Raw genomic sequence first — 25,601 nt, 5'->3', positions numbered from 1 at the left:
GGCTGGCAGAAAAGCACTCCCTGGCGAGACCCATTGGGGCGGCTGTAGGGTCCATTAACGAAAGGAAATTCAGCCTCAGCCCTTGCTAGCTGGCTCTTCTGTTTCAGGTAATCCAGAGTCCCAGGGCCAGAAGCAAAGCTTGTAGGGGCAGAACACTGGCCAGGCAGCGCAGCACTTGGTTTCCTTAGAGGCTGAAAAAGCCTAAGCAATTTAATTTAAAAGTATCAAGCTCAGCACAAAACAAACATTTTGTCCTCTCTTTCAGCTCAAAAAGCCGCTGACATGACACTATTCTCTTTCTCATGTACAGGGCAGCTGTGCCAAGAATTAGGAAGGGTTTCTAAAGCCTTTTCAAAAATGATTTTTTTTTTCCCCCCTTTAAGTACAGCAGCAGCTTAGTTGCACTGGCAAAGGACGAACATCTAGCACACAGCCCCACTTCTTGAAAACCTTAACATTCAGGAACATGGATAGAAGACATAAAAACTGGGATGCACCTCCAAATGCTTTCACAATTGCAGTGGAATTGCATAACAAACACTGCAAAAATGAGAAAGGTCACAGATAGACAAGGACCTGGGCAACTTTCTGCAAGCCACCAAACAAGTCTGTGACACGGCATCAAACCACATTCAGACTTCAAGCTGGATGCCTAATGACAGTATCCAACATCCTCTCTCTGACAGTGATTTTCATCTGTAGACTTTGGCTACTAAAAACTGATTCTTAAGAGTCAGAAAAGAGGCCTCATGACAATCTCTTCATAATTGTGACAGGTATCTCTGCCAGAAGACAGTTATTTTCTTTCCTCAGGTTGTATTTAAGTTTGACCCCTGGCCCCAAAACACAGAGGGAAGGAAAAGGCTCATGAAAGAAAACAAGAGAGACACATCCCAGTTTTAATCCAAATTTGCACTGTAGTTACCAGATAGCTGCAACAAAATGTAGGAAGTTTGGCTTGAGTGGCTGTTCAAGTCTCTAATTAGAGAGGGGGGAAAAGGAAAGCTGAAAAGACTAAGACAGAGGCAGAGATAGGGACAGAGATGAATGAATGCCCAGGGAACAGCAAAATCTTGGGGTCTCATTCTGCACGTTTCTCTGAGCAGAGCTGCCATGTCACCAGAGCAGAGCATCTTCTAGAAAGCCAGCCAGCGACACGGTAATACTGCTGAGATAAACGACCACTGTGATGCATCTTTACAATTTTTATTTAGTATCTTTTGCGATCCTTTGACTATCTCCCTGCCCCATCCTGCCCTCACTAGCAGCTGTTGTAATTTAGAGACCGTGAGAAAACATCCATTATCTTTAGGATGTCTTTATAGGTTTTACATGAGAGGATGTGTGCAAACCCTAAAGCGGTGCCACGAATCTTCCAGCAGAACGAAGCGCTGGGCCTCCTGCTTCAATTGCTGCACAAGGTGGTTCTTACAACTTTCCCGATTTGCCTTCCCTGCCCTCTCCGACAGGTCCCTTTAGACAAAGGTAGTTTTGGCCAAATGCCTTTTGAGTGGCCTTTTTCATTCCTGTCCACAGGCTCCCAGTTAGCTCCAGCCCCAAATTAACCAGAGGAGTGGGAAGGGGCACAACCATGCATCCAAGTATCTTCTGCATCTTCCAACCAGCAGCTTCCCAGACAGGGTGACAGTAAGCCTACATTACATTAGTGTAAGACACTAAGCAAGTCATTCTGGGACTTTGACTAGCACAAAACAAAAACAAACAACAAAAGCAAAACTGAGAAAAGATTTTGTAAAAAACAAACACATCTGTCTTACGGGTTAGTTATGTTCTGCCCAGGATACAAACACATGAAATTCCAAATATTAAAAATAATAAAAACCAAAAAAGGGCTCCCCAGCGTACGACTTACAGCTATAAAGTACAGAGTTGCTACCATGAGTAGTGTTTGTACGTGAATCTCTTCATATCAGCTAAGAGATATTCCATACAAAGACCGCTCTGCTTATACTCTTAGCTCAGCATAAAGTCACTATAAAACTAATTCTTTATTTGAAATTTTTGAGCTGAGCTTTTGTCATCATTTTCACTCCTAGCAAATATTCATCCTCTCATCTGAAACACACATCTCCTGTCACATCAGAAGAGCCTTCAATATTCACTAACCTGTTTTAAACTCACTTCTAGATTTACTACCTTCATTAGAAAACACCACTTCTAACAGTTTATTATTGCAGTATGATGGTAAAAAGTGAATCCAGAATTACTGACACATTGGCCTTCCTTTTGAGAGCGTAAAATGTCTGTTTGAAGTAATAAGTGTCCAACCTCTGAAATCACAGAGGCAGAACAACCCATTTTCCCCTCAGGCGCCTCTCCTCCACCGTGGGCAAGCAGCTGTGTTCCAGCCAGATGAGGCACTCCGGGGACTCGCTTCCCACTGTCCTTTTCTTAGGAGGACCTTGTGAACCTTTCCTTGGCACTCAACCAAACGTGCCAGGCGTGAGACCCCAGCACGTGACGGAGACATGGCTGTCATGTGAGCAGATACGCAGCGGTGACACCCACATTTCTCTCATGTAGCAGGAAACGAGTTTCGTGCTGAACTGTTTCTGGGTACCTCCTACACAGGCCGCCTGACAAGTCAGCCATCCTCTCCTGTCAAAATGCACATAAACTGAGTGCTCCGAAGCTGCCGCTCCAAAACGTTACTGTTGTTCCGCTGACCTCACCTGGCACTGTATTCTACAAGTCTGCAAAGAAACCATGGGATAGGAACACATTTGGTCATCGTGCCCAGAAACACAACACAACCATCAACTCAACCAGCACGAAACCAAGGAATTCCCCCTGATGACTGCCTATGTGATGCGATAATCACGCTAACGCGTGCCAGTGGACTTCTGAGGTACCACAGACCAGGCACAGGACAAGTCTTCGAGGACAGGGATGCTACGGATGCTATGTCCTAAGTCCCTGAATCTTACGCTTGCAGCCTTGTCAGCTTTAGGGTGCAAGAAAAGCAACACCACTTGCTTCTACATATGAGGACAGAGCGCTCCTTAGTCCATTTCCTCTGTATCTCCATCACTGTATTTCTTCTGGATCTCAATCCCTTGCAATAGGAATTTAGTGAAATTTAGGCAAAGCTTATCAGGTACAGGCTGGACGTGGTCTGCTGGTATCTACCAAGACAAAACCACATTAGAAATGCTTAATACACACTTCCTCCGCTCGCTACCAAAACAACTGCATCAAAACTGTACTGGCACTGCGCTCCTATAAACGGTGTGGAAAAACAGCGTGCCGTCACAGAACTTAAAGCTGTAACACAACGCATATCCATAAAAAACACGGAATTAACTTCATACAAGCATCTCAAATCGCTCATCTGAGTAATACCCAAATTGATATGCTACTTTTCTCCTTCAAAATCTGCACTCACGAGCAACACAACAGTGTTTCATTATTTTAAATAAACTCGCAGATAATGGGCAGTTTGAGCCCATGTGCGTAATCAATCATTTTGGCTCAGAGTCCCCTGTAACTACACATAGATATCTGCAACTTAAATCAATGAAGAGAATGGGACACTTGGAAAAAGTCAGCTAAACTCATGCCTCCAGCAGCATTGCACTGGCCAGAGACTGTTACACCGTGCTTAAATATTAAAAATATCCGCATATTTGATGAAAACATAATTCTATCCACTTACACTGCTGGGAATTAACATGCCTGAAGTCTGACTGAAGCAAGCACTTCTGAGAGTTCTACCAGTGCTGCCTCTGAAGGTGGCACTATTTGAGAAGCTCTAGCGTAGAAGCATCTGCATCACTGATACAGAACTGCTCAAAGAAAAACAACTGAGAACAGAAGCAAAAAAAAAAAAAAGGTCAAAATTTAGCTTGATCGCATCATTCTCAATATTCATCATCATTCCCAGTGCTCCTATAGCACTCCACCTCGTCATGGAGCCTGAAGCCTCCGTACATTTCACAGTAACTCTTCCTGCTCTCCCACTCCCCGGTACTTTTTAAGTAGTTTACACAAAATATGAGCCTCACAAGGCATTTTGGACTACATAGAATCAAAGACTCTTCCTCAAAGTTAGCAATGAAAAAGCTATTCAAGCAGTCAGGCTTGAAAAAGGAATGCATTGTAATCATTCTCTCTGTCAATGAAGGGATCAAAAGTTTAAAACTGATTTGTGTTTTCTGTTCCAATTATATTGGATTTTTTTTTTTTTTAATCAAGTAAGAGATAAGTATGTCAAAGCATCTCCTTGCTATTTAAAGTTAGAACTAAGTATTACTAAGAGTTGCCACGGATTCACAAGTTACATTATAGATGCCGCTAATCAACTACACTGAAAATTTTCTGCCACTGTCTTACGGCAATACTCTTATTTTAGAATACCAAAGAAGTAGTATTCAAAAGGGTAAATACTCAGTAGATGTCAATGCTCCCCCTCCCCAGCTTGTTCAACATCTCTTAAGTCTTCTTTTAATTTCTGTCCAGGCTCCCACGTATGTTCAAGGAAGAGGAGTTCAACTGAAGTAGTACAGGATACTGTTCTTAAAATGAAAAATGGGTTCTCCCTGGGCATCTACAAAATACGCCAAAGGCAGACATTTCAAGATCGTAAAATTGATGAAGCTCACCCAAATAAAACAAATACACACAGGCAGGCACAAACACTGACCACGCAGTTTTAAAATCGATCTATCACTAGCTTGTGATCTCACAATGAATCTGAATTTCAGGTGTGCCACACTTAACCCCACCCCCGGGCAACAGAACAGCTCTACTGACTGGACACCGCAGAAGACAAATGTTTTTCTCACTTCTCGAGAAAGCCAGCAGTGTGAACGGCAGCCAGCTGCACCGAGCTGCTGTGACACGGCAGCCCGGTGACCAGTGCTCTGTCTCAGTTTCGCTGCCTGCACTTGCTGAAGTTAGCCCAATTCTGAAGCTTGACCAAGCAATGAGTATTTCACATATTCACAAAAAACCCAAACAGGAGCACCGCTAAAAGCCAAGCGGTGTACTTCTCCCTTCCTGCTAAACAGTGAAATCATGTAATTGCCTTTTTTTTTTTAAACATTATAGAGATCTCTGACAAAGACAGTACAGAAATGTAAAGTCATCAATCAGCATTCAAGATAAACTACTGATATCCACAATACGAAGCTTAACCTTACTGCAAGTGTTTAATCTTCTATACTTACCTTCTATGAGGAAAAAGAAAAAAATTCAGCAGTGAAATCTACTTCAATTTAATCTTTCAAAACTTAAACCTTTAAAAAACCCTACTCTTTAAAAACGTACAACAGTGACATGTCAATCCACTGGTAACAAGGAAGAGCTATGATATACATGACCTGAAATACAGTAAGAACATAAACCCCCTGAAGGTGAAAGTAAAAGTCTGTGGAACAGATGACACTGGAGATGTAACTTCTCTTTCCCGCCGTTCCAGGATCAGTTACTGAAAACACTGCCTGGTACACCCTCATACTAATGTGCTGATGGCCCTGTATAGCTACCCGGAGCTAGGACACAAACAGAGTATAAACACTCAAATAAATGCGGGGAAGACATCAATTGCACATTTGATAGGATAAGGAGAATTCGATTTTACCTGCTTCCCCATCTCACAGCTGATTTTCTTTGTTGTTTTAGATACAGCTGCCCTCCTCACCCCAAACACTATTTTTCATACAGCAGATTAAGGCACTCCAGTTGACCAACCTGTGTAAATGAACGTTTTTGGCTGGATCTGTAGTTATTCGGTTTATAGATGCCTCCTGAAGGGCTTTTACACGGCATCACTGTGTCTCAGGAAAGCCCAACTCCACACCCCAAATGTCTGTCTAGACAGGGTCCAAGCGCGAAAGGCATGTCCGGGAACAGTTCACATCTCATACCACTGTAGTACACACAGCACCAAAACACTGTTTAACCGTATTAATCCTTAAGCTGTGCTTACACTAACAGTACACAAAATATATCGTATATTACCTTGGGCAGAATGGTTGCCCATTGTGAATTACAAAATTATTCTTAAAATCATAAACCCTTAAAAGCCTGAAGCAAAAAGGGCCTGTGCCTAGCTTATTACTTTATCAGTAAGCAAATGGTCCGTTGGTCAGGACACAGCCTTGTCAGTGCAGCTTTAGGGAACACATTCCTTACACTCACTGAATTAGAATTAAAACAGAGTAACGCATGGGAGGAAAGACACAAGATTGAACAAAACAAAGGCTCTAAATAAAAATCTCTCCTCCTAAGAAATCAGCCTACTTTTAATACTGTTAATGCTTATTGCTCTGTTGAGTATTCTGTTGCTCCACAGCATGGGGGGGGAAAAAAGCAAACAAATCACAAAACCAAACATTAGAATATAATTTTTTTTTAATTTTTATAAATAACTTATCTGTTACAAAGGCAGTTTACCCAGCTAAATCACAAAACCATCAACTCAAGATATCCAAATTAGGTTTTATTAATAAACAGGTAAAAACTGATTTGTCAATCTTCACATAGAACTGCAGATGAAGCTGAAAAACAAGGCCTCATTTTATAAACAATGCATTGAATGCAAGTGCTTTGGGTCTACTGCCTAATTACCTGGGATTGGCATTTTCTTCCCACATAAAAAAAATGCAAAGCCTTCAAAACAAAGGCCTCTGTGCATTCACATAGATCACTTGTAAAACTCCTAACAAAAGTGTCCACTGGAAAATGTTTACAGTGGGTGACAGTCTACTTTGTCTCCTGCTACATTGTAAGCACTCCCTCCAGCCTCACGCTAAGTGCTGCTACATAATTCTTTGCGTGCCGTCTTTCATGCATACTGTACTGAAATTCCATTTTCTTGATCTTGGTTACATACATCCCCGATCACGTGAATATTTTCCTTAAAAAAATAGATCATCAAAATAAAGAGATGCTTGAGGTTGCTTCAGTGTTCAAGTCTGTTTGATTTCTCTTTTCCAGCCTTTATTTCGGTTGTCCTAAATATTGCTATCCTTGTTTTCTATAAATATGAGACTTCACCACAAAGTCAGGTTTAGAAACCGGCTGCCAAAACAGGAAAGCATTTAAAGTCCTTGAACAAAGCTGTACGATGCTGCTGCTGTTGATTCTGGCACTGTATGTACTTCCCCAATGAATCTCTCTTCAGGAGTCTGCAAGATACCCAGCAGATGAAGCAAGCTTAAATCAGACGCTGATCTGTTGGTGGGTTGAAAGTTTCTTAGTATAAAGTTTCCTCACGCCAGACAAATCGCTACCTTGTGTCACCCACCGTAAAACTCAGTGTACAGAGTGAACTATATGCATAACTCTTCCAACTTTTCCTGCATTTTTACCACGCTGCATCTGCAGGTCTTCACAGATCATCAGCATTTACAAGAGCAATGTACAGAATGAGCAGAGGAAAGCTATTTTGTGCATAGTTTCTTATTAATGCTCTTACTTTAAGGCACTGCTGCTCTCAGATAAAAGCTTAAAAAAAGGGACATGATCGTGCTTAATCACTTAAAGGGAAAAAAAGAAAGTTAACAAAAAGACTATTACACTATACATACAGAAGTACAAGAAAATAATAAAGGTGAAGAAAAGAAATCACTTAAAGCAGGCTCTAGAGCTATGTACAGTAGGAAAAGCTTTGGGGTATTTCACTGTGTGTATTGTACAGACAACGCATGCAGTTTTTCCTTTTCACCTTTAGATGTGATTGTACTGGTTTCTGGCTTCACAGAGATGTTTTCCGGGAAGACAAGGCAAAGAGTACCACTGACTTGTGAAGTTCTTCCCTTTATCGAAGGCACTATGTGGCAGCAAACAGTTTAAATAGTTAAACCTTGTTCCTTTTAGATCTCCTCTGTGTATGTAGTGTTTCACTGAAAGCTCCGAAAACAAAAACACTAGCACTCTATTCCTTTCCCCTGTCAAAATTCAGTAGTGACATCGGGGCAGAGAAGAGGATGGGCAACACCCAAGCACTGAACATGGTGCGTGTTACTGGGATACTGGTAATACTGTACACGGTTTAGGCAGCTGGCAACCGAGTCTTTCAGCAGATCACCTTTCAGCCGACCAATTTCCACTGCCTGTGACACAACACTGAGGTATTACTAGCTCTGTGGGCTGACATTTAACATTAGCAAAATACCATCTCGTCACACCTTCAGTTTTATAAAATCCTACGCATAAATGCTTTTTTTGCCCCCCAAATGACTGGACAGTTCCTTGTATGGTTGCTATGGTTTTACAAAAGGTAACGGGCCTGTTGGCTCAGAAATGCCTGGGCATTTCACACTGTTCACAGCGATTTAAGGCCGGATGATTTAAAAAAGTACAGGCGGTACAACTCCACTGAGCTCCCTCATCTTCATCTGTGTCTGGAACAGTCTTTGGTGTTTTCACAATGGACCTCTGATCTGTGACACGAAAGAGATAAGATAAGCAGTTACTAACCAAGAACAGCATGGAAAGAATTTTGAGATGATTTTTTTCAGTAACTGAGAACTATCTTGTTCCTCTGAGAACAGCACAGCTATTACAAGTGACAGAGGCAGCTTTTTACCACCTCCTTGACTACAGCTTGATTGTAAGTCAGCCAAATGGCATGAGGTGAAACTATAAAAAGCAAGTTTCTCATCCCTTCACTCTTTCTTCCCTCCTGGTCTCAGTTCAAAACTGTTGCAAGAAAAGGAGATAAAATTTAGAAATTAATCAGCACGGGAAACACGCACAAGATTTTAGAAGTCCAAGGTCTACAGAGCAGTCCAAAATTCATGGACAAGTTAAGTCCTCTATAACCTTTTGACACATACAACATTTGACGCTAGAACGAGTATTGGCACCAGACGAGCAGTCAGATACACCACAGAAAAATCAGTGCCTAGCTCTGTCATGCTACAGCGTAATCCTGCCAAGCATACAAGTGCATCTTTTTGCGTAAGGTGTTGGACAACAACCTTCAACAATTTAAAAAAAAAGATCAAAAGAAAAAAGGGATGAAAAATATGAAAACAGAGAAGGATGACTTCTCAAGGGTTTAGGCAACTGCAGCGAAGACTTTTAGCCAATTATTTCAACCGGAGAACATCAGCAACCAGCCAATTGCAACTGCTGCAAAACGACAGCGACAGCTTCAGGAAGGACAATGCTACTGGGTCGCAACTGCAAAAAGAATTCTTTTTCATTCTTCTGTGAACAGTGGTAATTCTGGTTCAAGTCACAGCCTACAAAAATGAACTGAAAATTAGAGTTAATGAAGGACTAAGATACAGTAGCGATACTTTTTAAAAAAGAAAGAAAGGATAAGAGGTACTTCAGAGGTTTATAAACCACTCAGGGTTAACTTTTCATTTTCAAGATGTGTTGTACCAAGTTATTAAACACTTAATTTTTGAGTTCCTAGAAGACAAGTCAATGCAAATGTTAACAACTAGACACAGAAAATTGATTTTAATTTTCTTCTTTGACAGGTTAGTTTTCATTTACTGTAAAGGGAACTACGCAATTGACAGAACTTCTGACAAATTCCTCATGCTTCAGCTGCAAAACACATCTAGCAGGACTCTGTATGGATTTAACTTTACTCAGTATTTTCAGTAACAGCTTGGATAATGAAGGATAAAAAACACCTTATGAAGCATGAAGAACAGAGACGATTTTGAAATACAAAATGGTCAGAAATCCTAAGATGAGATTCTGTAACAACAGTTACTGCACACTACAAAGACTGATCAGACACACATACGTATTATGTGGAGAACATCCTGGACAGAAAGACTGCACAGAAACATTAGTGGATTATCTATCTCATCTGGTGGTCTGCCTGTAGGTTATAGTGTGATGCTGTTGCAAACAAGTTAATTTCATTCTCTGCTTTACCTAACACACAAAAGGTAATTATTCTGTTTTGTCTGACATCCCATTAGCACAGCGACAACAAAAAAAGTAATGTGCAAAACTTAATGACAAGCAGAATGTTCAAGACTGACTAATAAATTCAGCAATACTGACTGCCCTACTGGGCAGCATTCCTTTCCTCTTCAGCTATCTAAAACTGCATTTAACAATAGCCAGAAGAGGCTTTTATGTATTATTAACTATTAATGCAAATTGTTAATACAAATTCTACAGTAGCCAGGAAGTCCAGTTAGGGTAGCCAAAAGGAGTTACTGTAACATGTAAATAAATCCACTCTTTACCAAGGACAATGATGAAGTCATCTAAGCAAGTTTTACTCATCCCTAAACAATGTATCTCATGCTTATTTTTTTTAAAAGACAGATGCTTCCATTTACTTAAGCTACCTCCCAACATATTATCCGTCTTTAAACATACCTCATTTAATATACTACTTTACAGAATGTATGGATAGAGGGGAAACAAGAGCAAACAGAAGCATATTTACTGCCAATACAAATAAAATGCAAGGTTTGTACACTTTTTAAAGTAATCTATTTGATAATCAACATTTAAACTGGATTCATAGAATAGAACTCAGTATTACACAAACCAGATATTAGCATTAAACCCACATTTTACCAGTACAGTACCTTTGGGTTTTGGTGGCACCGGACCAAGAAATCCAATATTATCGTAAAAATTATGAATAGCACTGGGATTAAAATGTGGTCCTAAAAAAAAAAAAAAGTGCAGCAGTTTTAAAAATAAACTTCGGTAGGAAAGCATATCAGTTTTTTTTGGTCAGTAATTCTGACATCAAGGTGTCAATACAGACCTGAGTGAGGTATTAATGACGTCAACAATACACTTGAAGAAACTTATTGCCCAAAATATGCAATATAAAGTCAGAAAGAGAATTCAGCAGTCCAAACTCCTTAAATGTATTTTTTCGGTCACTCTTAAATATTTAACAGCATTTTACCAGTAAATTTTACCTGAGACTTTTTCTAAATTGTAACTACACCGAAAGAGATGCGCGATTTGCTATGCAGTATATTATATATGCTTAGATTTAGTACTTAGAGGAACTCCTAGCTCCAATTTACAGACATAAAAAAATCACATGTAATTTGAATATTCTACTTAAGGTCAAGTTTTTAGTGCAGCGTTACATTCAGTACACCTGTCTACTTTCTCCCTATCTGCGGGTGCACTGTCTAAAGGAGAACTTCCACATCTAGTGACTGAATGATCCAACAGCTCACTGCTGCTGAAGTGGAAAGCCTCAGTCCCTTCCCTCTCACTATCTCAGTTCTCCCTTCCTGTGCCTCTCCCTCACATCAGCTGTAGTGAGCTTTTCCAGCAATGCAACATTTTTTGCTTGGCTAGTGAGCAGCATCAACTCTGCAAAGGGACTAAAAAGCTAATACAGAGCCAGAGCACAGTAAGCAGCAACAGAGGGAAGCAGGAAGAGCAAGACACCTCTTGTTGGCAGCTCTTGAATTGGCTCAGCTGTCTCAATTTCACCCTCACAACCAAAGGCTGTGTCCCTGCAAACAAGGAAAGTGGAAGGAGGAGAGCACACTGGAAGTTACAGCTGTATTTTTGCTAACTTGAAAGGTTGAACACAAGACAGAAGAAGTGGAAGACAAGACAAAGATGGACACATATGTATGGCTGTATCATTTAGAAAACAACTTCTCCCTGTTCTTTGACACTCAAATAACCAGATTCCCCCCCGCCCCCCAGCATTTATTAAATAAATGGCAACACAAATTTCTCTTCTGAGCCAAGTCTGAGACAGGAATGACTGCGGGATTAGGAAAATCATAAAGCCAAAAACAGGCTCAGAAGACAATTACTTCTATGGTTTCACTCGAACCAATGCAATGATTTTGCGAATAGTGTGTATACCCATCATTTATAAATAACACAGATGCTTTTGATACACGCACACAGTGAAAAAAGGGAAGAAAATCAACATTTGCAGTTGCCAATATACTAAGACATACTGTACCTCTTGCTTGAAAAAGATCAATCTCTTTGGTTAGGCAATCTATGTCTATCTGCAGCTGTCTGTTACAACTTCTTAACTGTTGCATTTCTTCCAGCTGAAAAAATAAATCTGCCTGTTAGACTAAATTTTCCCATTTCATTATCAGTTATCATTCACACACAGGTAGACAGCATTTAGTTATCTCAGAAGTGAAGATAAAAGAATCTTCCCTTATAATGACCCTTCTCTTAATCCAAGCATAATCTCAAAAAAAAAAACCAAAACCAAAAAACTTTCTGACCCACTGAATTCTTCTCTCTCATCAGACTTCAGAGCTGACTGAACAACGCCAGATTGCGGTCAGGACACAGCCAATGGTCCAACAGACCAATGGCTGATCTTCTGGCACTGAAAACCAGTGCATTAATCAGTTTCTTTGAGACTGGTATGCGCGTGAAGAAAAAAAAAAAAAACTTTGTGTGAAAAACAGTACGAGTGTTAAGTTGTGGTCTGAAACGTTAGGTGATCATACCTTTAAGAACACTTGGAAGGACCACCAGGTCAAACCCTTTGTGACTGCCTTTAAAAGCAACACTTCATAAAGCAACTGGTGAACTGAAAGGTGGTGGTTAAACAACACATATTTAGTCTTTACTCTAAATTACACTGTTTACCACTTTAATTCTAGCTATACTGCCCATCACTAGTATATTGTCAATATACGAGCAACTATTCTTGAATTTATTGACAGACCACACTTGTGGTTTAGGCTTATAGCCTACACACGTTTCAACTTACTGACGGAATTTGGGAAACAGAATTCGATCTTTTCAGGCGCCTTCGTGTTAGATTATTCTCCATTTCATTGACCTCTGATTTTAGTTTATCCAACTTTTTCTTTTGAATCTCAAGTTCTCGTTGAAGTCGCTCCATTCTGGCCTTCTGGTGTACCAGTAAAGCTGCAATACATAAAGTCCCATTTTATCTACTTTATTATCCTTCACATGGCAACATCTGATAAAGATGATTGTATTCTTTTGGGAAAATACAAAAACATTGGTTTTCCATTCTCCTCACAAGAAAATCTCTCCCATAAGACAGAAAATGTTGTATTTTTGAAAACAGCCCAAATCAATTACAGGTAACAAGCCAATACAATGAGAAAGTTACACAATGTAACAGATGACCATGCAAAATTTAGTTGCAGTCTGTAAATCCTTCTCCAAGAACCCAACCAATCTACAAGAATGACTACCAGAAACCAACAACAAATGTTTCCTTGAGTTGTCTTCAGCCCAACCATTGCAGAGCAGGTAGTATGTATGAAGAGGATTTCAGAGAGACAGCTGAAACACAGAGCACTATATATGCTAGATAAGCATCAAGATTTTTACTTTTACCACTATTTGGATTGGAACATAATCCAGCGCTCTTGTCATAGGAGGAGACACCAATGAAACTAAACCAGAAAGTACTACAAGCAGTACTGCTGGCAAACATCGGTTAATATTTACCAGAGAGGCTGGATTGCATGCCATTTTATACCTAAACTATAGTGCAGACCCATTAGCTCAGCTTCTAATTTCTAACACTGCTTACTATTTCTGAAGAAAACAGCACGAAGAGACCCAATTTAGAAATGATGAAGTTAGAATTTAAACCACAGGTTTTTAAAGCTATAAACAACATAAGTAGCGGAAGACACAATTGAATTAATATGATTTAAGGAGTTTATTTCATTAAAGGTAGGTATACTATTAAATATCACCATACGAGCAGATAACACTGCTCAAAGCAATGATCAACTTTTATAAAAATGAAAAAGTATTTCCTTAAATAAATCCAACAATCATTTCAACTTCTGCACAGCCATTCATTCATCCATTAAATTACTAACTCATATAAACTGGGATCAGTTTCACATACTATGGATGCCTTTACAGCACTGTGGAAATTATAAAAAAGTAGTAATAGCAAGGTATTTAAAAAAGATTGAGTTTGCCTCACAAGTAAAACTCTGGCTGCAACGTGATGTTTAATTCACCACTATTTCTTTGGATACCAAAAAATTAGAAGCAACTGAATTCGGTTGGAAAGGTTTCCTGAGTAGCAGCAGAGGAAAAAAATAGTACACCAAAAAGATGCAACTTTCAACATCTTTGGCAAGCAGACCTGCCCTCTGTTGTAATTCCTGCCTATTCATTCATTCACACATCATATTTTGTCTTCCAGAGGTTCTTCAAAAGGAGGAACCATGCCAAACTATTTTTGTACAGTGTTACGGAACTGCAAGGCCTTACTGAGATTCAGCCTAGGCTTCTGAGTCACATGTGTTCAAAAGATACTGAAATGACAAAGCTGCTTCAGCTTCTGCTTGGTTTTGTTCAATTTAGTGATGTTTGCATAAAGAAGCACCTCTATTTGGGGTAGCCACTAGTCACACTATAGTTGAAGCTGCAGCTGTGCTCCTATATAATAATAAAAACATAGTAACTGAAGTCCCAAGATAAAGATTTTTATTGAAGACTTGGAATCATCAGGTAAGTCTCAAAAGACAGCCTCCCCTCTTGAAAAGCCTTTTAGGAACAGCTGAAGGAACTTTTTCTCATTTACAAGCTCTAGGAGTTACAAAGGTAGCTGCAACTACAAAAAAAAGGAAATCAAAGGCTACTTTGCCTCTCTCTTGCAGGGAGAGTACAAGTCTTCTTTCCTTCTACACTTTATTTCCACTTCTAGATTGTCTCTTCTATTTTTATTGCCTTGATATTACTGATGAGGCAATTCCTCAAAGCCCATGTTAGTGGTACTTGACCAGCAGCAACACAGCTGTGCTCTGCTGACCAGACTCAGAACTCTTCAGATCTGTCAAACTTGACGGATGCAGGCTGCTGGTGAGCAGCCAGTACACTGGCTGTGGTAAGCAAGGAAGAGTGCTACCAGATATCTCCAGGACGTATGGCATGGCCTCAAGAGTAAGACTATGAGCAAGACTGCATCTCTGGAGGACGCTGCCCTGAACTCAATGCCATTCCACCAGCTCCTCCCCCCCCTCCCTTTTTTTAAAGCTGCTGTAGTAAAGGGAAAACTCCCACAACTTCTCACTTCAATGTTCTTCCACTTCTGTGGTTTAGAAATTAAGCTGTTGTTACGGAACCACACGGGGAGCGGAAGGCACTGATGGATGCCCACAGCACCATTACATACTCTTCATTTTCACATCACTTTCCAGACACAATCCAATTTGCTCTCCTAGCAGTTTTGTGACTAATTTACCATTTTACAATTCCAAATCCCAACAGATTTGAAACACACTCATTACAAAATTACCATTATGATTAAAGAAGAAGAATCACTTGATATCACAATGCTAAACTTCTATTAAAAATAACTTGGATAAGGGACTGGCAAGACACTGGTTTAAGTGATCGCTTTCACATAGAATTCGGCAATATTGCCTAAATACCAATTTGACAGCTGTAGGAAAAAACAGGGTGGGGAAGACAAAAATCTCCCCATGTCCCACCACAGTATTTATTAATGGAAAACAGCAATTTAAGTACTCAGCTCCCTCTAGTGTTGATCAGAGCAACTGAAAACATTAAAAAACTGTAGTGCATCTCTGAATCTAATGCAATTCAGCTACTAGATCTAGTTTACACAGTCCACAATGAGACACACAACCGCCTCCGATAATCCTGTGCTTCTTGCAGGAAGGGGAATCCACCTCTGCAGACAGCACAGGCACACCCAAGTTTACTCTACATAGACTAACCTGGAGTACAAGCCAGAAAGCCTCAGGCTTGCACTTGTTTATTCAGACACCCTTAAAAAGAAGCTATTTACTGTAATCATCCTAGCAAAAGAAGTACAAAGATCGCCTCCTTGACTCATCATTCTTGTACCACAACCAGAACAGATTTCACGTTCAACTTTTTAACTATGTGCAACCAGGGTACTATGCACATTCAATTTTTTCAACTTCTGCATGTTCACCTTCAGCAGACTGGCAAGAACAGTACACTCCAATGCTCTGGCAGATACCACTGTTTCCTTTGACATTCAAAGTGCGTGTTTTCCACAAAAAGGCTGCAAATCATTATAATTACAGTGAGCATGAAAGTCTGGAGGACAAAAAGTTCACTTTTCCTTTCCTAGAGACCTACTCAAACAGGTACTCAAACTTTTAAGTCTGAAAAATGCATGCATAATTGTTGTCTCAAGGTCTATATGAAACTGAATTTTAAGCAATTACTGCTTTAGAGTGTCTTTTGTTCTTATAAGTGTTTCTAAGGAAAAAAGCTAATTGAGGAACATGATTTCACTCTATTCTACAGACCTATGTATTTCTGAAATGTCTTAGTTTGCCAAATATGGAGGAAAGGGGAATTCTGGTAATGAAATGACTCTGTGGCAGTAAGTTCATGAAATTCCCAGGACACGCTTGTCTGTGCGCACATTTTCAAAATCTGTATCTGAAGCTGCACAGAATTCAGTCATTTAATATGCATTTAATATGCAATTTCAACAGTTCACATTGGTATTTTTTAAAAATTAAATGAAAGGGAAAACTAAAAAAAGAGCATCACTCAAGAGTGTGGCCTGATATACAGACCCAAATATAATTTCTTAAGTCACATGACATAATGGGCTTAAGGCCCCTTGGAGCATGTGGCTAAGCTGCATCTCATTCAAGTAGGTTTTTGGTTTTGGTTTTTTTTTTTTTTTAATTTAAACATCTACAAGGACTGGTTTAGATTTTAAGAAATTTGTTTCCTGCAGCTTTTTTTCTTTTTGGTAAAAATCTCCAAGAAACCAAAGCAAGAACTGTGCAAAATGTCCAGTTACTGAACTAGTTTATCAATTAACACATTTACATTAAAAACACAGTGGCAAGAATTGCTAAGTTAACATACACCCACAAACACACCTATAGTTGGTACCAATGATTAACTATAACTATGCACATGATTCCCTTCCCAAGTTAAAGAAATAATATGGAAAAAGTCAGACAGTCAAAAACCAAGTAGTATTGAACTAAGGGACTTAAGCTCCCTAAGTATGAAAACATCAACCTAAAGATTCTATTACACAATTAATTTTCTTGATAAGATGCCTACCCATTATACAGATGGAAAGCTGTACATACAATGAGCAACTATTAAATAATTGTTTAGCCTCACTATTCAACGCATGACTGCATGCACAGTGACTGTACATCACAGAAACATTTCTGAGTACAGATTTTTCAGTTTTTAACAGGATTTCACTGTTTTTTATCCAGAAGACACTTCAGTATAAAGTAAATAATATATTGAAATATCAGGTGATTCATTTTACTAAAACTAATTATATTATAAATGGAAATATCTGCTAAATAATGAGAACTGATACTCCTGTACACACATGGAACTGATAGATTGGTATGAAAATGCACCTGCTTTGGCTGTCCTTTTGGACATGTACCTAGCACTACTTTTCTCACAGCATTACTAATTCTTATTGACTTTAGTAGTGGACAAGTGCTCTCACCATTTCCACAAACAAATCCGCAGCATCTCAAACTGGAATCCCAGAAAACAAGAAACATCAATTAGCAACCACTTCTGAAAAGTCTGGTGACAATGAGTTTCTTGGCATCACAAAGTCAGTTGCAGAGAGATAACCTGGCATTCTAGGGTAACTACACTGATTTTATCCAAGCAATGCCCTGCTGCTTTTCACTATACAGCCTCCAGCTCTGGCAGCAAAGAAGACAGAATCTGTGGCAGCCTTCTACTATTCACTGTGACTTACTTGGGAGGAAAACCAGGAGTCTAATTACAAAGAGACTGGCCTGCCTACACACACCATAACTGAAGTAAAGTCTCTCAGGTGGCAGGCAGCAGCACTTGCAGATAGGTCCAACACACCTCCTATTCTCCCAGGCTGGACCATGCATATGAATGTATTTTGCTGGAACAAAGTAAGAGAACTCTCCCTTGACACCAAAGCAACTACACCTTCCACATGCCTTCTGCCCCAAGCCAGTTTCAGTTCTCTCTGCCTAGATAAGGAGCATTCTGGGAAAAAATGGAAAGAGCTGATGAAAATACATTTTTCTCTAATCATGGTCAGAGAAACTACTCATTCTGACTAAAATTAAAATGAGACAAGCACCTAGCATGCAAGTTTTTTTTCCCACAGTTTGACTAAATTATAAGCAGCTTAGAACTTGGCCTCACAACAGAAGTATCATCAAGTAACTCAAATCCCTTTTAGTACATAACAAAACCACACCACCTCTAAGTAAAAGATTCAAGTTTAAAATGAATAATTAGGACTTCCAGATATTAAGATCATACAAGTAAGTCCATCACACGCTTCTCAACTTTCCAAAGATTAAACAACAATATTTTAAAAAAATACTGCACTTGTTGCAGCAGAAATGGAGCAACACATGCCAGAAATCATAAACACTTCCGAATGTAAAAAACTTCGGAAGCATGAGTGTACTTTACACGAACTAGTGAAGGACACAGAAAGATGACGTTTCCCTAAGGTCCCTAAAGCTGCACCATCCCACATCATGTATCTATGCTTCATCTAAAGACTGTAGCTATGTCTTGGCTTCAGGAACAACTGGGCTCCACAGCAGGTATGAGACAGTCTGTGCTTTTGAACTCTAGGCTGCGTAGCAGAAACGGGCATTGCACACTTGCCTCAGCTTGATAAACTGGATACCGACACCTGCAGTCTGTAGAGACTGCGCAGGAAGTCACGTTACAGTTGCCACCACTACCAGGGGTACAAGAGATGAAAGAGCTAGACCTGGTAGAAGTCAGTCCCATCAGAAAGGCGGAACAGGAGAAAGGGACACCCTTCCCCGACAAGTACCTAAAATGCAGAATGCTTGTGAAGCAAGTTCATGATCTGGAAAAGTATTCAGAGCCTAAGAACAAAGATTTCGATGGCTTAATTTCTGGGTATCTAAAGTCTTCTAGGACTAAAACAATCAGTCAAGTCTCCCTTCAGAGTAAGGAAAGGGAATATCACTTCTGGAGGGCAACTTGTTTTGTTTATCTACAGGTGAATAATTTTCCAAAGTTCTTTAACTCTTCACTAATTGTAAAAGACAACCTAGGACAATTCTGACACCTAACCTTTAGACACTTGAGTCAGGATGGATTATTCTCTCAAAGATATAATTACATCCAGAAGCAGTACACAAGCTATAATCAGTTTCTGATTTACTTCATTACTATAGTACTTCAGATGCAGACCATGCTTCCAGTGTCCTGGTCACTGTACTTACTCACACAAAACAAAACAGCTAAATTAATCTGAAAAACGTTTAGAGTGGTTGTGGAACAAGCCAGTTCTTTAATGCCGAATTGCTTGCTAAGTGCAAAGAAGTCCAATGAGGTCAAAAGGAAGTTATTTTGACAACCTATCCTGAATACTGGTTAAATATCCTAAGACTCATTTAACATCTTTATACAAAAAGTCCACAGGAGGGTTAATAAACCATCAAGTTGCTAATAAAAGCATGCAAGAACATGAAAACAAGAAAAGTAACAGATTTGGTTGCCATACCACATATTTTAAGTTTAGCCCTCCCATTACCACTGATCCTTTAAAGCACCTTTCATTGGTGGGGTGCTCCTTCTCACATTTTATAACATAACAGAAGTATCAAGACTTTAAGCATTTTATTGTCAGGCACACATTAGGAAAAAGGGAGGCCAACACTTCATCCCGCTAATTGCTTCTGAAGTCTTTTCTCATTTCTTAAGTAACACTCTCAAAAAGAAAGAGATGGGAACATTATCCAACGGAAACAGTATCTCAACTGATTCAAAAATCTGCCAGTAGACTTGCACCTTTAAAACATTAGGACAAATTGAACAAGCTTAGATGTTTCTTTCAGAACAACATTAAAATGAAGACGCTATGACTCCATTAAACAGATAACATATCTACTTAAGACAAACAGAAGAATTATCTCCAAGTATTCTGTTACATGTCTTCACCGTAAAAAGAAATCTATAATTTGCTTGTAAAGCTTTTTTATTTATTTAGGAAATGCTCATGAACACTAAAGTTGAAGATACCGTATTAACATCACAAAGGTTATTAACTGTTTTCTCTTCTGCAATCTACATACATGACAACCTGGTTGAAATCTCTACTATTTATATTAAGAATATTACCTTGCGTGTAGGCAGCATCATCAGATCCCATACTCAATTTCCGTGCATCACTGATCCTATCCACATGTGCTAAAACAGGGTCAGTAAGATGCTGGATACCCTCTGGTTCAACATAGTGATCAGGAAGGTTTAGAAGGTTTGTAGGTTCAAAGGTTGGGGACACTACCCCTGGGGAAACTGCAGGGGGCTTATTTGGAGAAACTGTAATTTTAAAAGTATATTTTGTGTTAGGCTGCGTAACCACCACTCGAGGAGAGGTTGCAGTGGTGCTGTTGCCCACTGCTCGACTCTTGGGTGGATGGTGATGAATAAATGCAGGACCCATGCTTACTTGACCAGACATATTCCTAGAAGTGGTAGATACTCCAGGATTTGTCGATATGAAAAGCGTGGGCTGGTTCCGCACAACTTGATCATCTCCTGTTGTGGCATTTGCTGAAATGTAGACCTTGGGCTGACCACGTGTGATCACTTCATCAGTACTTGGAGGACTGGCCGATATGTAAACAGTGGGTTGACTTCTACTTAATGTCTGGCTGTTGAGGGAAGAGGGAGCAGTGGAGGTGCGAGGGCCAGTTGAACGCAACTTAGAAGAACTGTTTCTTTGTGGTGGTTCAAGTTTGATTTCAATTTGGTTTTTGCGAGGTCCTGTGGATATATTCTGAATGTTGTATTGGCTATGAGCAGAGGATTGTGAGCTACCAGATGAATGAATCATAGGTGCTTGTGGAGTAGTAGGAGAACTGATAGGCATATAGACATGAGAAGTCTGGTGGCCTTGCTGATTTGGCTGCGTTGAGTGTTGTGATGAGGTATGTGGCGTAGTACTGGATGTAGGAAGAGTAGTCCAGGGACTTGGCTGCGAAGGCTGGTAGACTTGCTGAGGGTGCATGGGATTAAACTGAGATGCCCAGCCTGACTGCTGCTGTGTCTGTCGAGCGGTACCGCTAGGAGCTGTGATGTAAGGCCTAATATAGATAGAATTTCCCTGTGGACTGTTAAGTACAGGAGGAGGTACACCATGTATGTGCAAAGACGTAGGGGTATTGCGCCCAGGCTGAATATTCGGGGCTAAAGTTACCATAATGGGGTTGAATCTGGGTGTTTGTTGAGACAAGGTAGATACTCCTTTGCTGCCTAGGTGAAATCCAAGGTGCTGCCCTGGATTAGAAGTACTAACTGTATTAGCCATCCCAAAGACATTAAATCCTTGTGGAACCTGCGCAGGTGCTGTCTGTGGTTCCTGCTGAAACAGTTCACTGTTGGACTGACTGGTTTGAAGGTGTCCATCACTAACGCTGTGAGCTAGAGTCCTACTTCCATTCATTCTACTTCCTTCTCTTCCATGGTGATACACATTCTGTGACTGCAAATCCAAATTAAGAGATGTCATGTGATTTCGTAGTCCAGGAATCCCAGAATCATCAGAAAAACCTAGGTCTCCTTCACCGTAGAGATACTTTGTGCTCTCTTGAGAGAGAACTGCACAACAGGCATCCAAATTATTGTTATTCTATAAAAGACAGATGAAAGTTTGACGTTACTGGTAAGATACCACCACAGTTAGATACACATACATCCAATCACCATTGAAAAATTAACAATGTAGCATCAAACAGAAAGCTTTAGGTGGCTGGCTAGCATAGCTGCTACACATGCACAAGGGGCTTGGCATGTGAAGCTTACTCTTTTGAGAACAGCAACTCAGTCACTCGCACAGAGGGCAAAGCTCTGCATTGCTGCTGAAGAAATGGCAGGGAGATCTTGGACCTTTTTTTAACTTGGATAAGCTAAAACCATACAGTATGGCACACCTTGGATGAGTATTTTTGCTATTCCTTCTCAATTTCAGAACAAAATCCAAAAATTACCAAATCTCTGGCTTGAGGGGGAAAAATGACAGGAGGAATGGATTCACAGCACCTGCATATTACTGGTTAATAACTTATAAACAAAAATGAAAATACATGTTTACTTTACATGTTTTCCCAGACACTTCAATACCAGTTACACATTACCTCCTGCTGAAAATGGAAAGTGAATCTTATGCAGAGAAGAAACATGCCAACCCAAGTTGTACATGACTTCAGAAAAAAATGTAAAAATTCAGTTTATACAAATACGGCAGGATTACTCTTTTGCAAGATGAAACTATTAATGGAAAACCCAGCAGATACTTATATTTTCATTTTAAAACCACTGCTTGCAAAGCTTTTAAATACTTACATTTGTACAAAGTTACTTTATAAAACCTGTAATAAGATGATTTGGAACAAAAACCACAACCTAGCTAATTTGCTTTTTAAGAACATTTCAGAAGCAAACTGCTAATCCCTCTTCTCTTTTTTTCACATTTAGTAATATTGTACTCAGATCTTCCCAATTAAGTTTCCTACATAAGGATTTTTAGAAAAGAGTGAACATGCATCAGTGGCATAATTTCTTAATATTGTGCTCTGTCCATATCACTTTTCTCACAGAACTCCTCCCAACAAGAAATAAAGGTCAATACTTTCAGCCAGAAGAGCAGCTGCTGCGGCCCAGATGTTATTAAAACTATAAATAGGTGTCAAAGTCATCCAACACACAGGAAGTTACTAGAAAGAATGCATATGATCAAGGAAAAAGATTGCACATGCCAACTAGAACATTATCAGTTAGTTAAAGAATAACAAGTAAGATAAATTGAACTGTGTCACATGCTTTCTATCAAAAATTATTTTTGTTAAACTAGCAGACAGTAGTTCGCATCCTTCAGCCTGGATGAGAGGTCACAGAGAGCGTCATGCAGACAGAGCAAGACCACCTCTACCTCACAGATTTAAAAAAAAAAAAACAAACCCAACAAAAAAACCCCACAAAAACAAACAAAAAACCACAACAGACAGACATAACAAAAGTGGGAGAGGGACAACAAGGCTAAACTCCACCCAGAAAACCAGAACTATGTGTTCACACAGGCCAGATGCAGTTCTGAATTCTTAAAAAAAATAAAATTAAATAAGTCCCCAAAAAACCCAGCCACAAAACCTTTTAAAATAACAGGATTCCCTAAAGGCTATCTAACTAGCCAGCTGTATATAAGGACTGTCGCAGAAAAGGCTTGAGAGATATGAAAATGGGTCAAATTGATGGTATGCCTATTGGCTCTAGTTTGGAATAAGCAACAGAGGACAAGGTAATCAAATGAAGTTAGTAGTGAAGAAAGGAATCACACATGGACAGGGTAAGAAAAGATAGCCTTGTATTTGTTGCAAAGGAGAAAAGGGAGCCAGAAAAGGGAAAAAGATAGGATGCCACAGAAAAACAAGCTAGAAAGATCTTAAAGGCAGATTTTGCATGAACTTAAGTGAATTAAAATTATTAACAGAAAGGCCAAAAATACCAAACAAAAAAGGAACAGGCCAAGCTTGCAAGGCCCTTACATCTTGAATGCATTTCTTTGGACAATTTTTTTTTCTTTTTTTTTTAAGACTGCATCCAATCAATTCCAAAATTTCAGTGACGTCAATGAGCAAATTGGAGAACTCAAAGGGGAAACGGGGGCGCATGGAACCCCTGGCATCTTCTGGCTGGCAGAGGCAGAGTTTCAACCGCTTCTAAGAACCGGTTGATGGCAGAACTGAGCAAATTCCAGCAAAACAATACCCCTCATCTTAGCTCTGCCCATGTCCCAATTGAGTTTAAAATGTTGGCACCCTGAAAGAGAAAGAAAAAAAAAGAAAGAATAAGAATGTTGGAGGGAAACAAGGAAGCAAGGAGAGGACGTAGACTTGAGGAGCAGGTAGTATTAGAATGCTCCAGACACAAAAAAGAACAAAAGGGGACAATGTCCACAGACTGGGAATGCTGCAGTGACTCTTTAAATGAGGAGAATGGGAGAGCTGAATGCAGGAGGCTTGTTGGGAAGAATAAAGGGATGCAAAACTTCTCAGTAACGTTCACTGCTATCAGCCCAAGAAAGCAGTAAAACTTTTTACTCCCTAGATTACACAAGTTTAAGTTTTATCCTGCTCAATTTTTGGCAGTCCTCTATTTTTGTGTACTAGATATTGTTTAGATAGTTCAACAGTGGGCTATTCACCTCAACACATCTGCATACTCTGTTTATCCTTAAGGTTATCATTATAAGCATATAATGCTATAAACCTTCCTTCAAACAACAAGCTGAAAGTGTTCAGCTAAAAAAAATTCAAAGAGGACTGAAGTGGCTGTATAGTTTTCCTGAAAAATTCACTAAAGAAACTCTTCTCTTTATAAAAGCCTCTTATCAGCACCATTACAAACTGCATAGCTGCTTAAACTCTTGAAGGTTCTCTCCTGGGATATCTTGCGCTTCCTAGTTTAAAAAAAACTTCACCCTGACACATGATGTTTACGCATCAGGTATGGTGGGGGCAAGGCAAAGGCACCATTTCTTATACCAAATAATGTCCTTAAGTACTTAACTATGATTTAGGTCAGAGATACTGCATTTATTGGAAATTCCTTGTACTATGATCAACTACAAGAGGGCAGAACTCATGATTCGGACACTGTTCCAGCAGTAATGCAAACACATGCAAAAGTACTGTCAAATTCTGCTTTCCAATCTTTAAACCAAGCAATTTTGTACTTGGATGGACAGTAAAAAGGTCACCTTAAGCTTCGTTTTAACAAAAATACCCCACCAAAACCCCACACTGTCTCAGAGGAGTAGCATAGCTAGAAGCTAACAGATTCAGAGAAACCAGCACTCATGAAATGTGAAAGAACCACCAACATGACAGGATTTTGTTGGCGAATCTTAGAAACCCTCAGTTAACAACAAAGGCAGCTTTCTAGTGTAACAAATTAGTGTAATAATATTGCACATATAGAACATTAATTACACCACAGAATTTTTGAAAAATACTCTTATGAAAGCTGACCTAAAACACTCCCTCAAAATCTAAATCCTTCTCCTGTATCTCTGTCGAAGTACGGGATGTACAGTAACTTTGCTTCACAGTTATAAGGCTCCTTTTCATAGGAAAAAAAAAAATCAATTCCCTGTATTCAATGTTATAAAGACTGCTGAGTCTCTCAAGAACCAAGCACTAGCTTCTAAATTTATCAAGAATTACATTCAAAAGGTGATTACTGATCCATTCACTCTGTCAAGTCCCTTGACCTTGCTCAACAAGCACTTCTCAAGTTTGAATAACAAAACTGTACTTGTAATATAAGAATTAGATTAGTCCTACAGAGACCTAACATAAAAATGGCAGTGTACATCCTGAGAAGAAGCACAGACAGTTTATAGTCTGGTTCAGTTTCCTTTTCAGATAAATAGAAAGAAAGAGTTGGGAAAAGCTTGAAACATCACAAGCCCTAAGCAGAATTTTGCCCTCTTGCAAATCAAAAACAATTCTCAAAGAACTGCACTTTTCACAGCTTCTTATTCTAGTAAGAATGGAAAGAGTTTATCATGTCTTGAAAATATGAATATTAAATTCGCAGTCACACTTCTACTCCCAATAGAACACACACTGTTTGGATGCATT

The 25,601-nt window shown here is 39.5% G+C and overlaps 1 protein-coding gene across 1 annotated transcript in view; it reads right to left on the bottom strand.

The window, feature by feature from the left end:
- Positions 1-6,363: 6,363 nt before the first annotated feature.
- The window catches only part of TAB2 (TGF-beta activated kinase 1 (MAP3K7) binding protein 2), a 67,553-nt gene continuing 48,315 nt past the window's right edge, over positions 6,364-25,601 (bottom strand). The window contains exons 3-7 of the mRNA XM_086482383.1: positions 20,077-21,589; positions 12,686-12,846; positions 11,909-12,002; positions 10,542-10,622; positions 6,364-8,408 (exon numbers count right to left, since the gene is read on the bottom strand). Of these exons, the coding sequence (XP_086338509.1) occupies positions 8,263-8,408; positions 10,542-10,622; positions 11,909-12,002; positions 12,686-12,846; positions 20,077-21,589 (1,995 nt within the window). The 3' untranslated portion in view covers positions 6,364-8,262. The remainder of the gene's footprint in view (positions 8,409-10,541; positions 10,623-11,908; positions 12,003-12,685; positions 12,847-20,076; positions 21,590-25,601) is intronic.

This window comes from Leptosomus discolor, chromosome 2 (genome assembly GCF_034619465.1).
Source record: "Leptosomus discolor isolate bLepDis1 chromosome 2, bLepDis1.hap2, whole genome shotgun sequence".
NCBI lineage: Eukaryota > Metazoa > Chordata > Aves > Leptosomiformes > Leptosomidae > Leptosomus > Leptosomus discolor.
The sequence above is the reverse complement of the archived record's forward strand: the minus strand, read 5'-3'. Positions and strand labels throughout refer to the sequence as shown.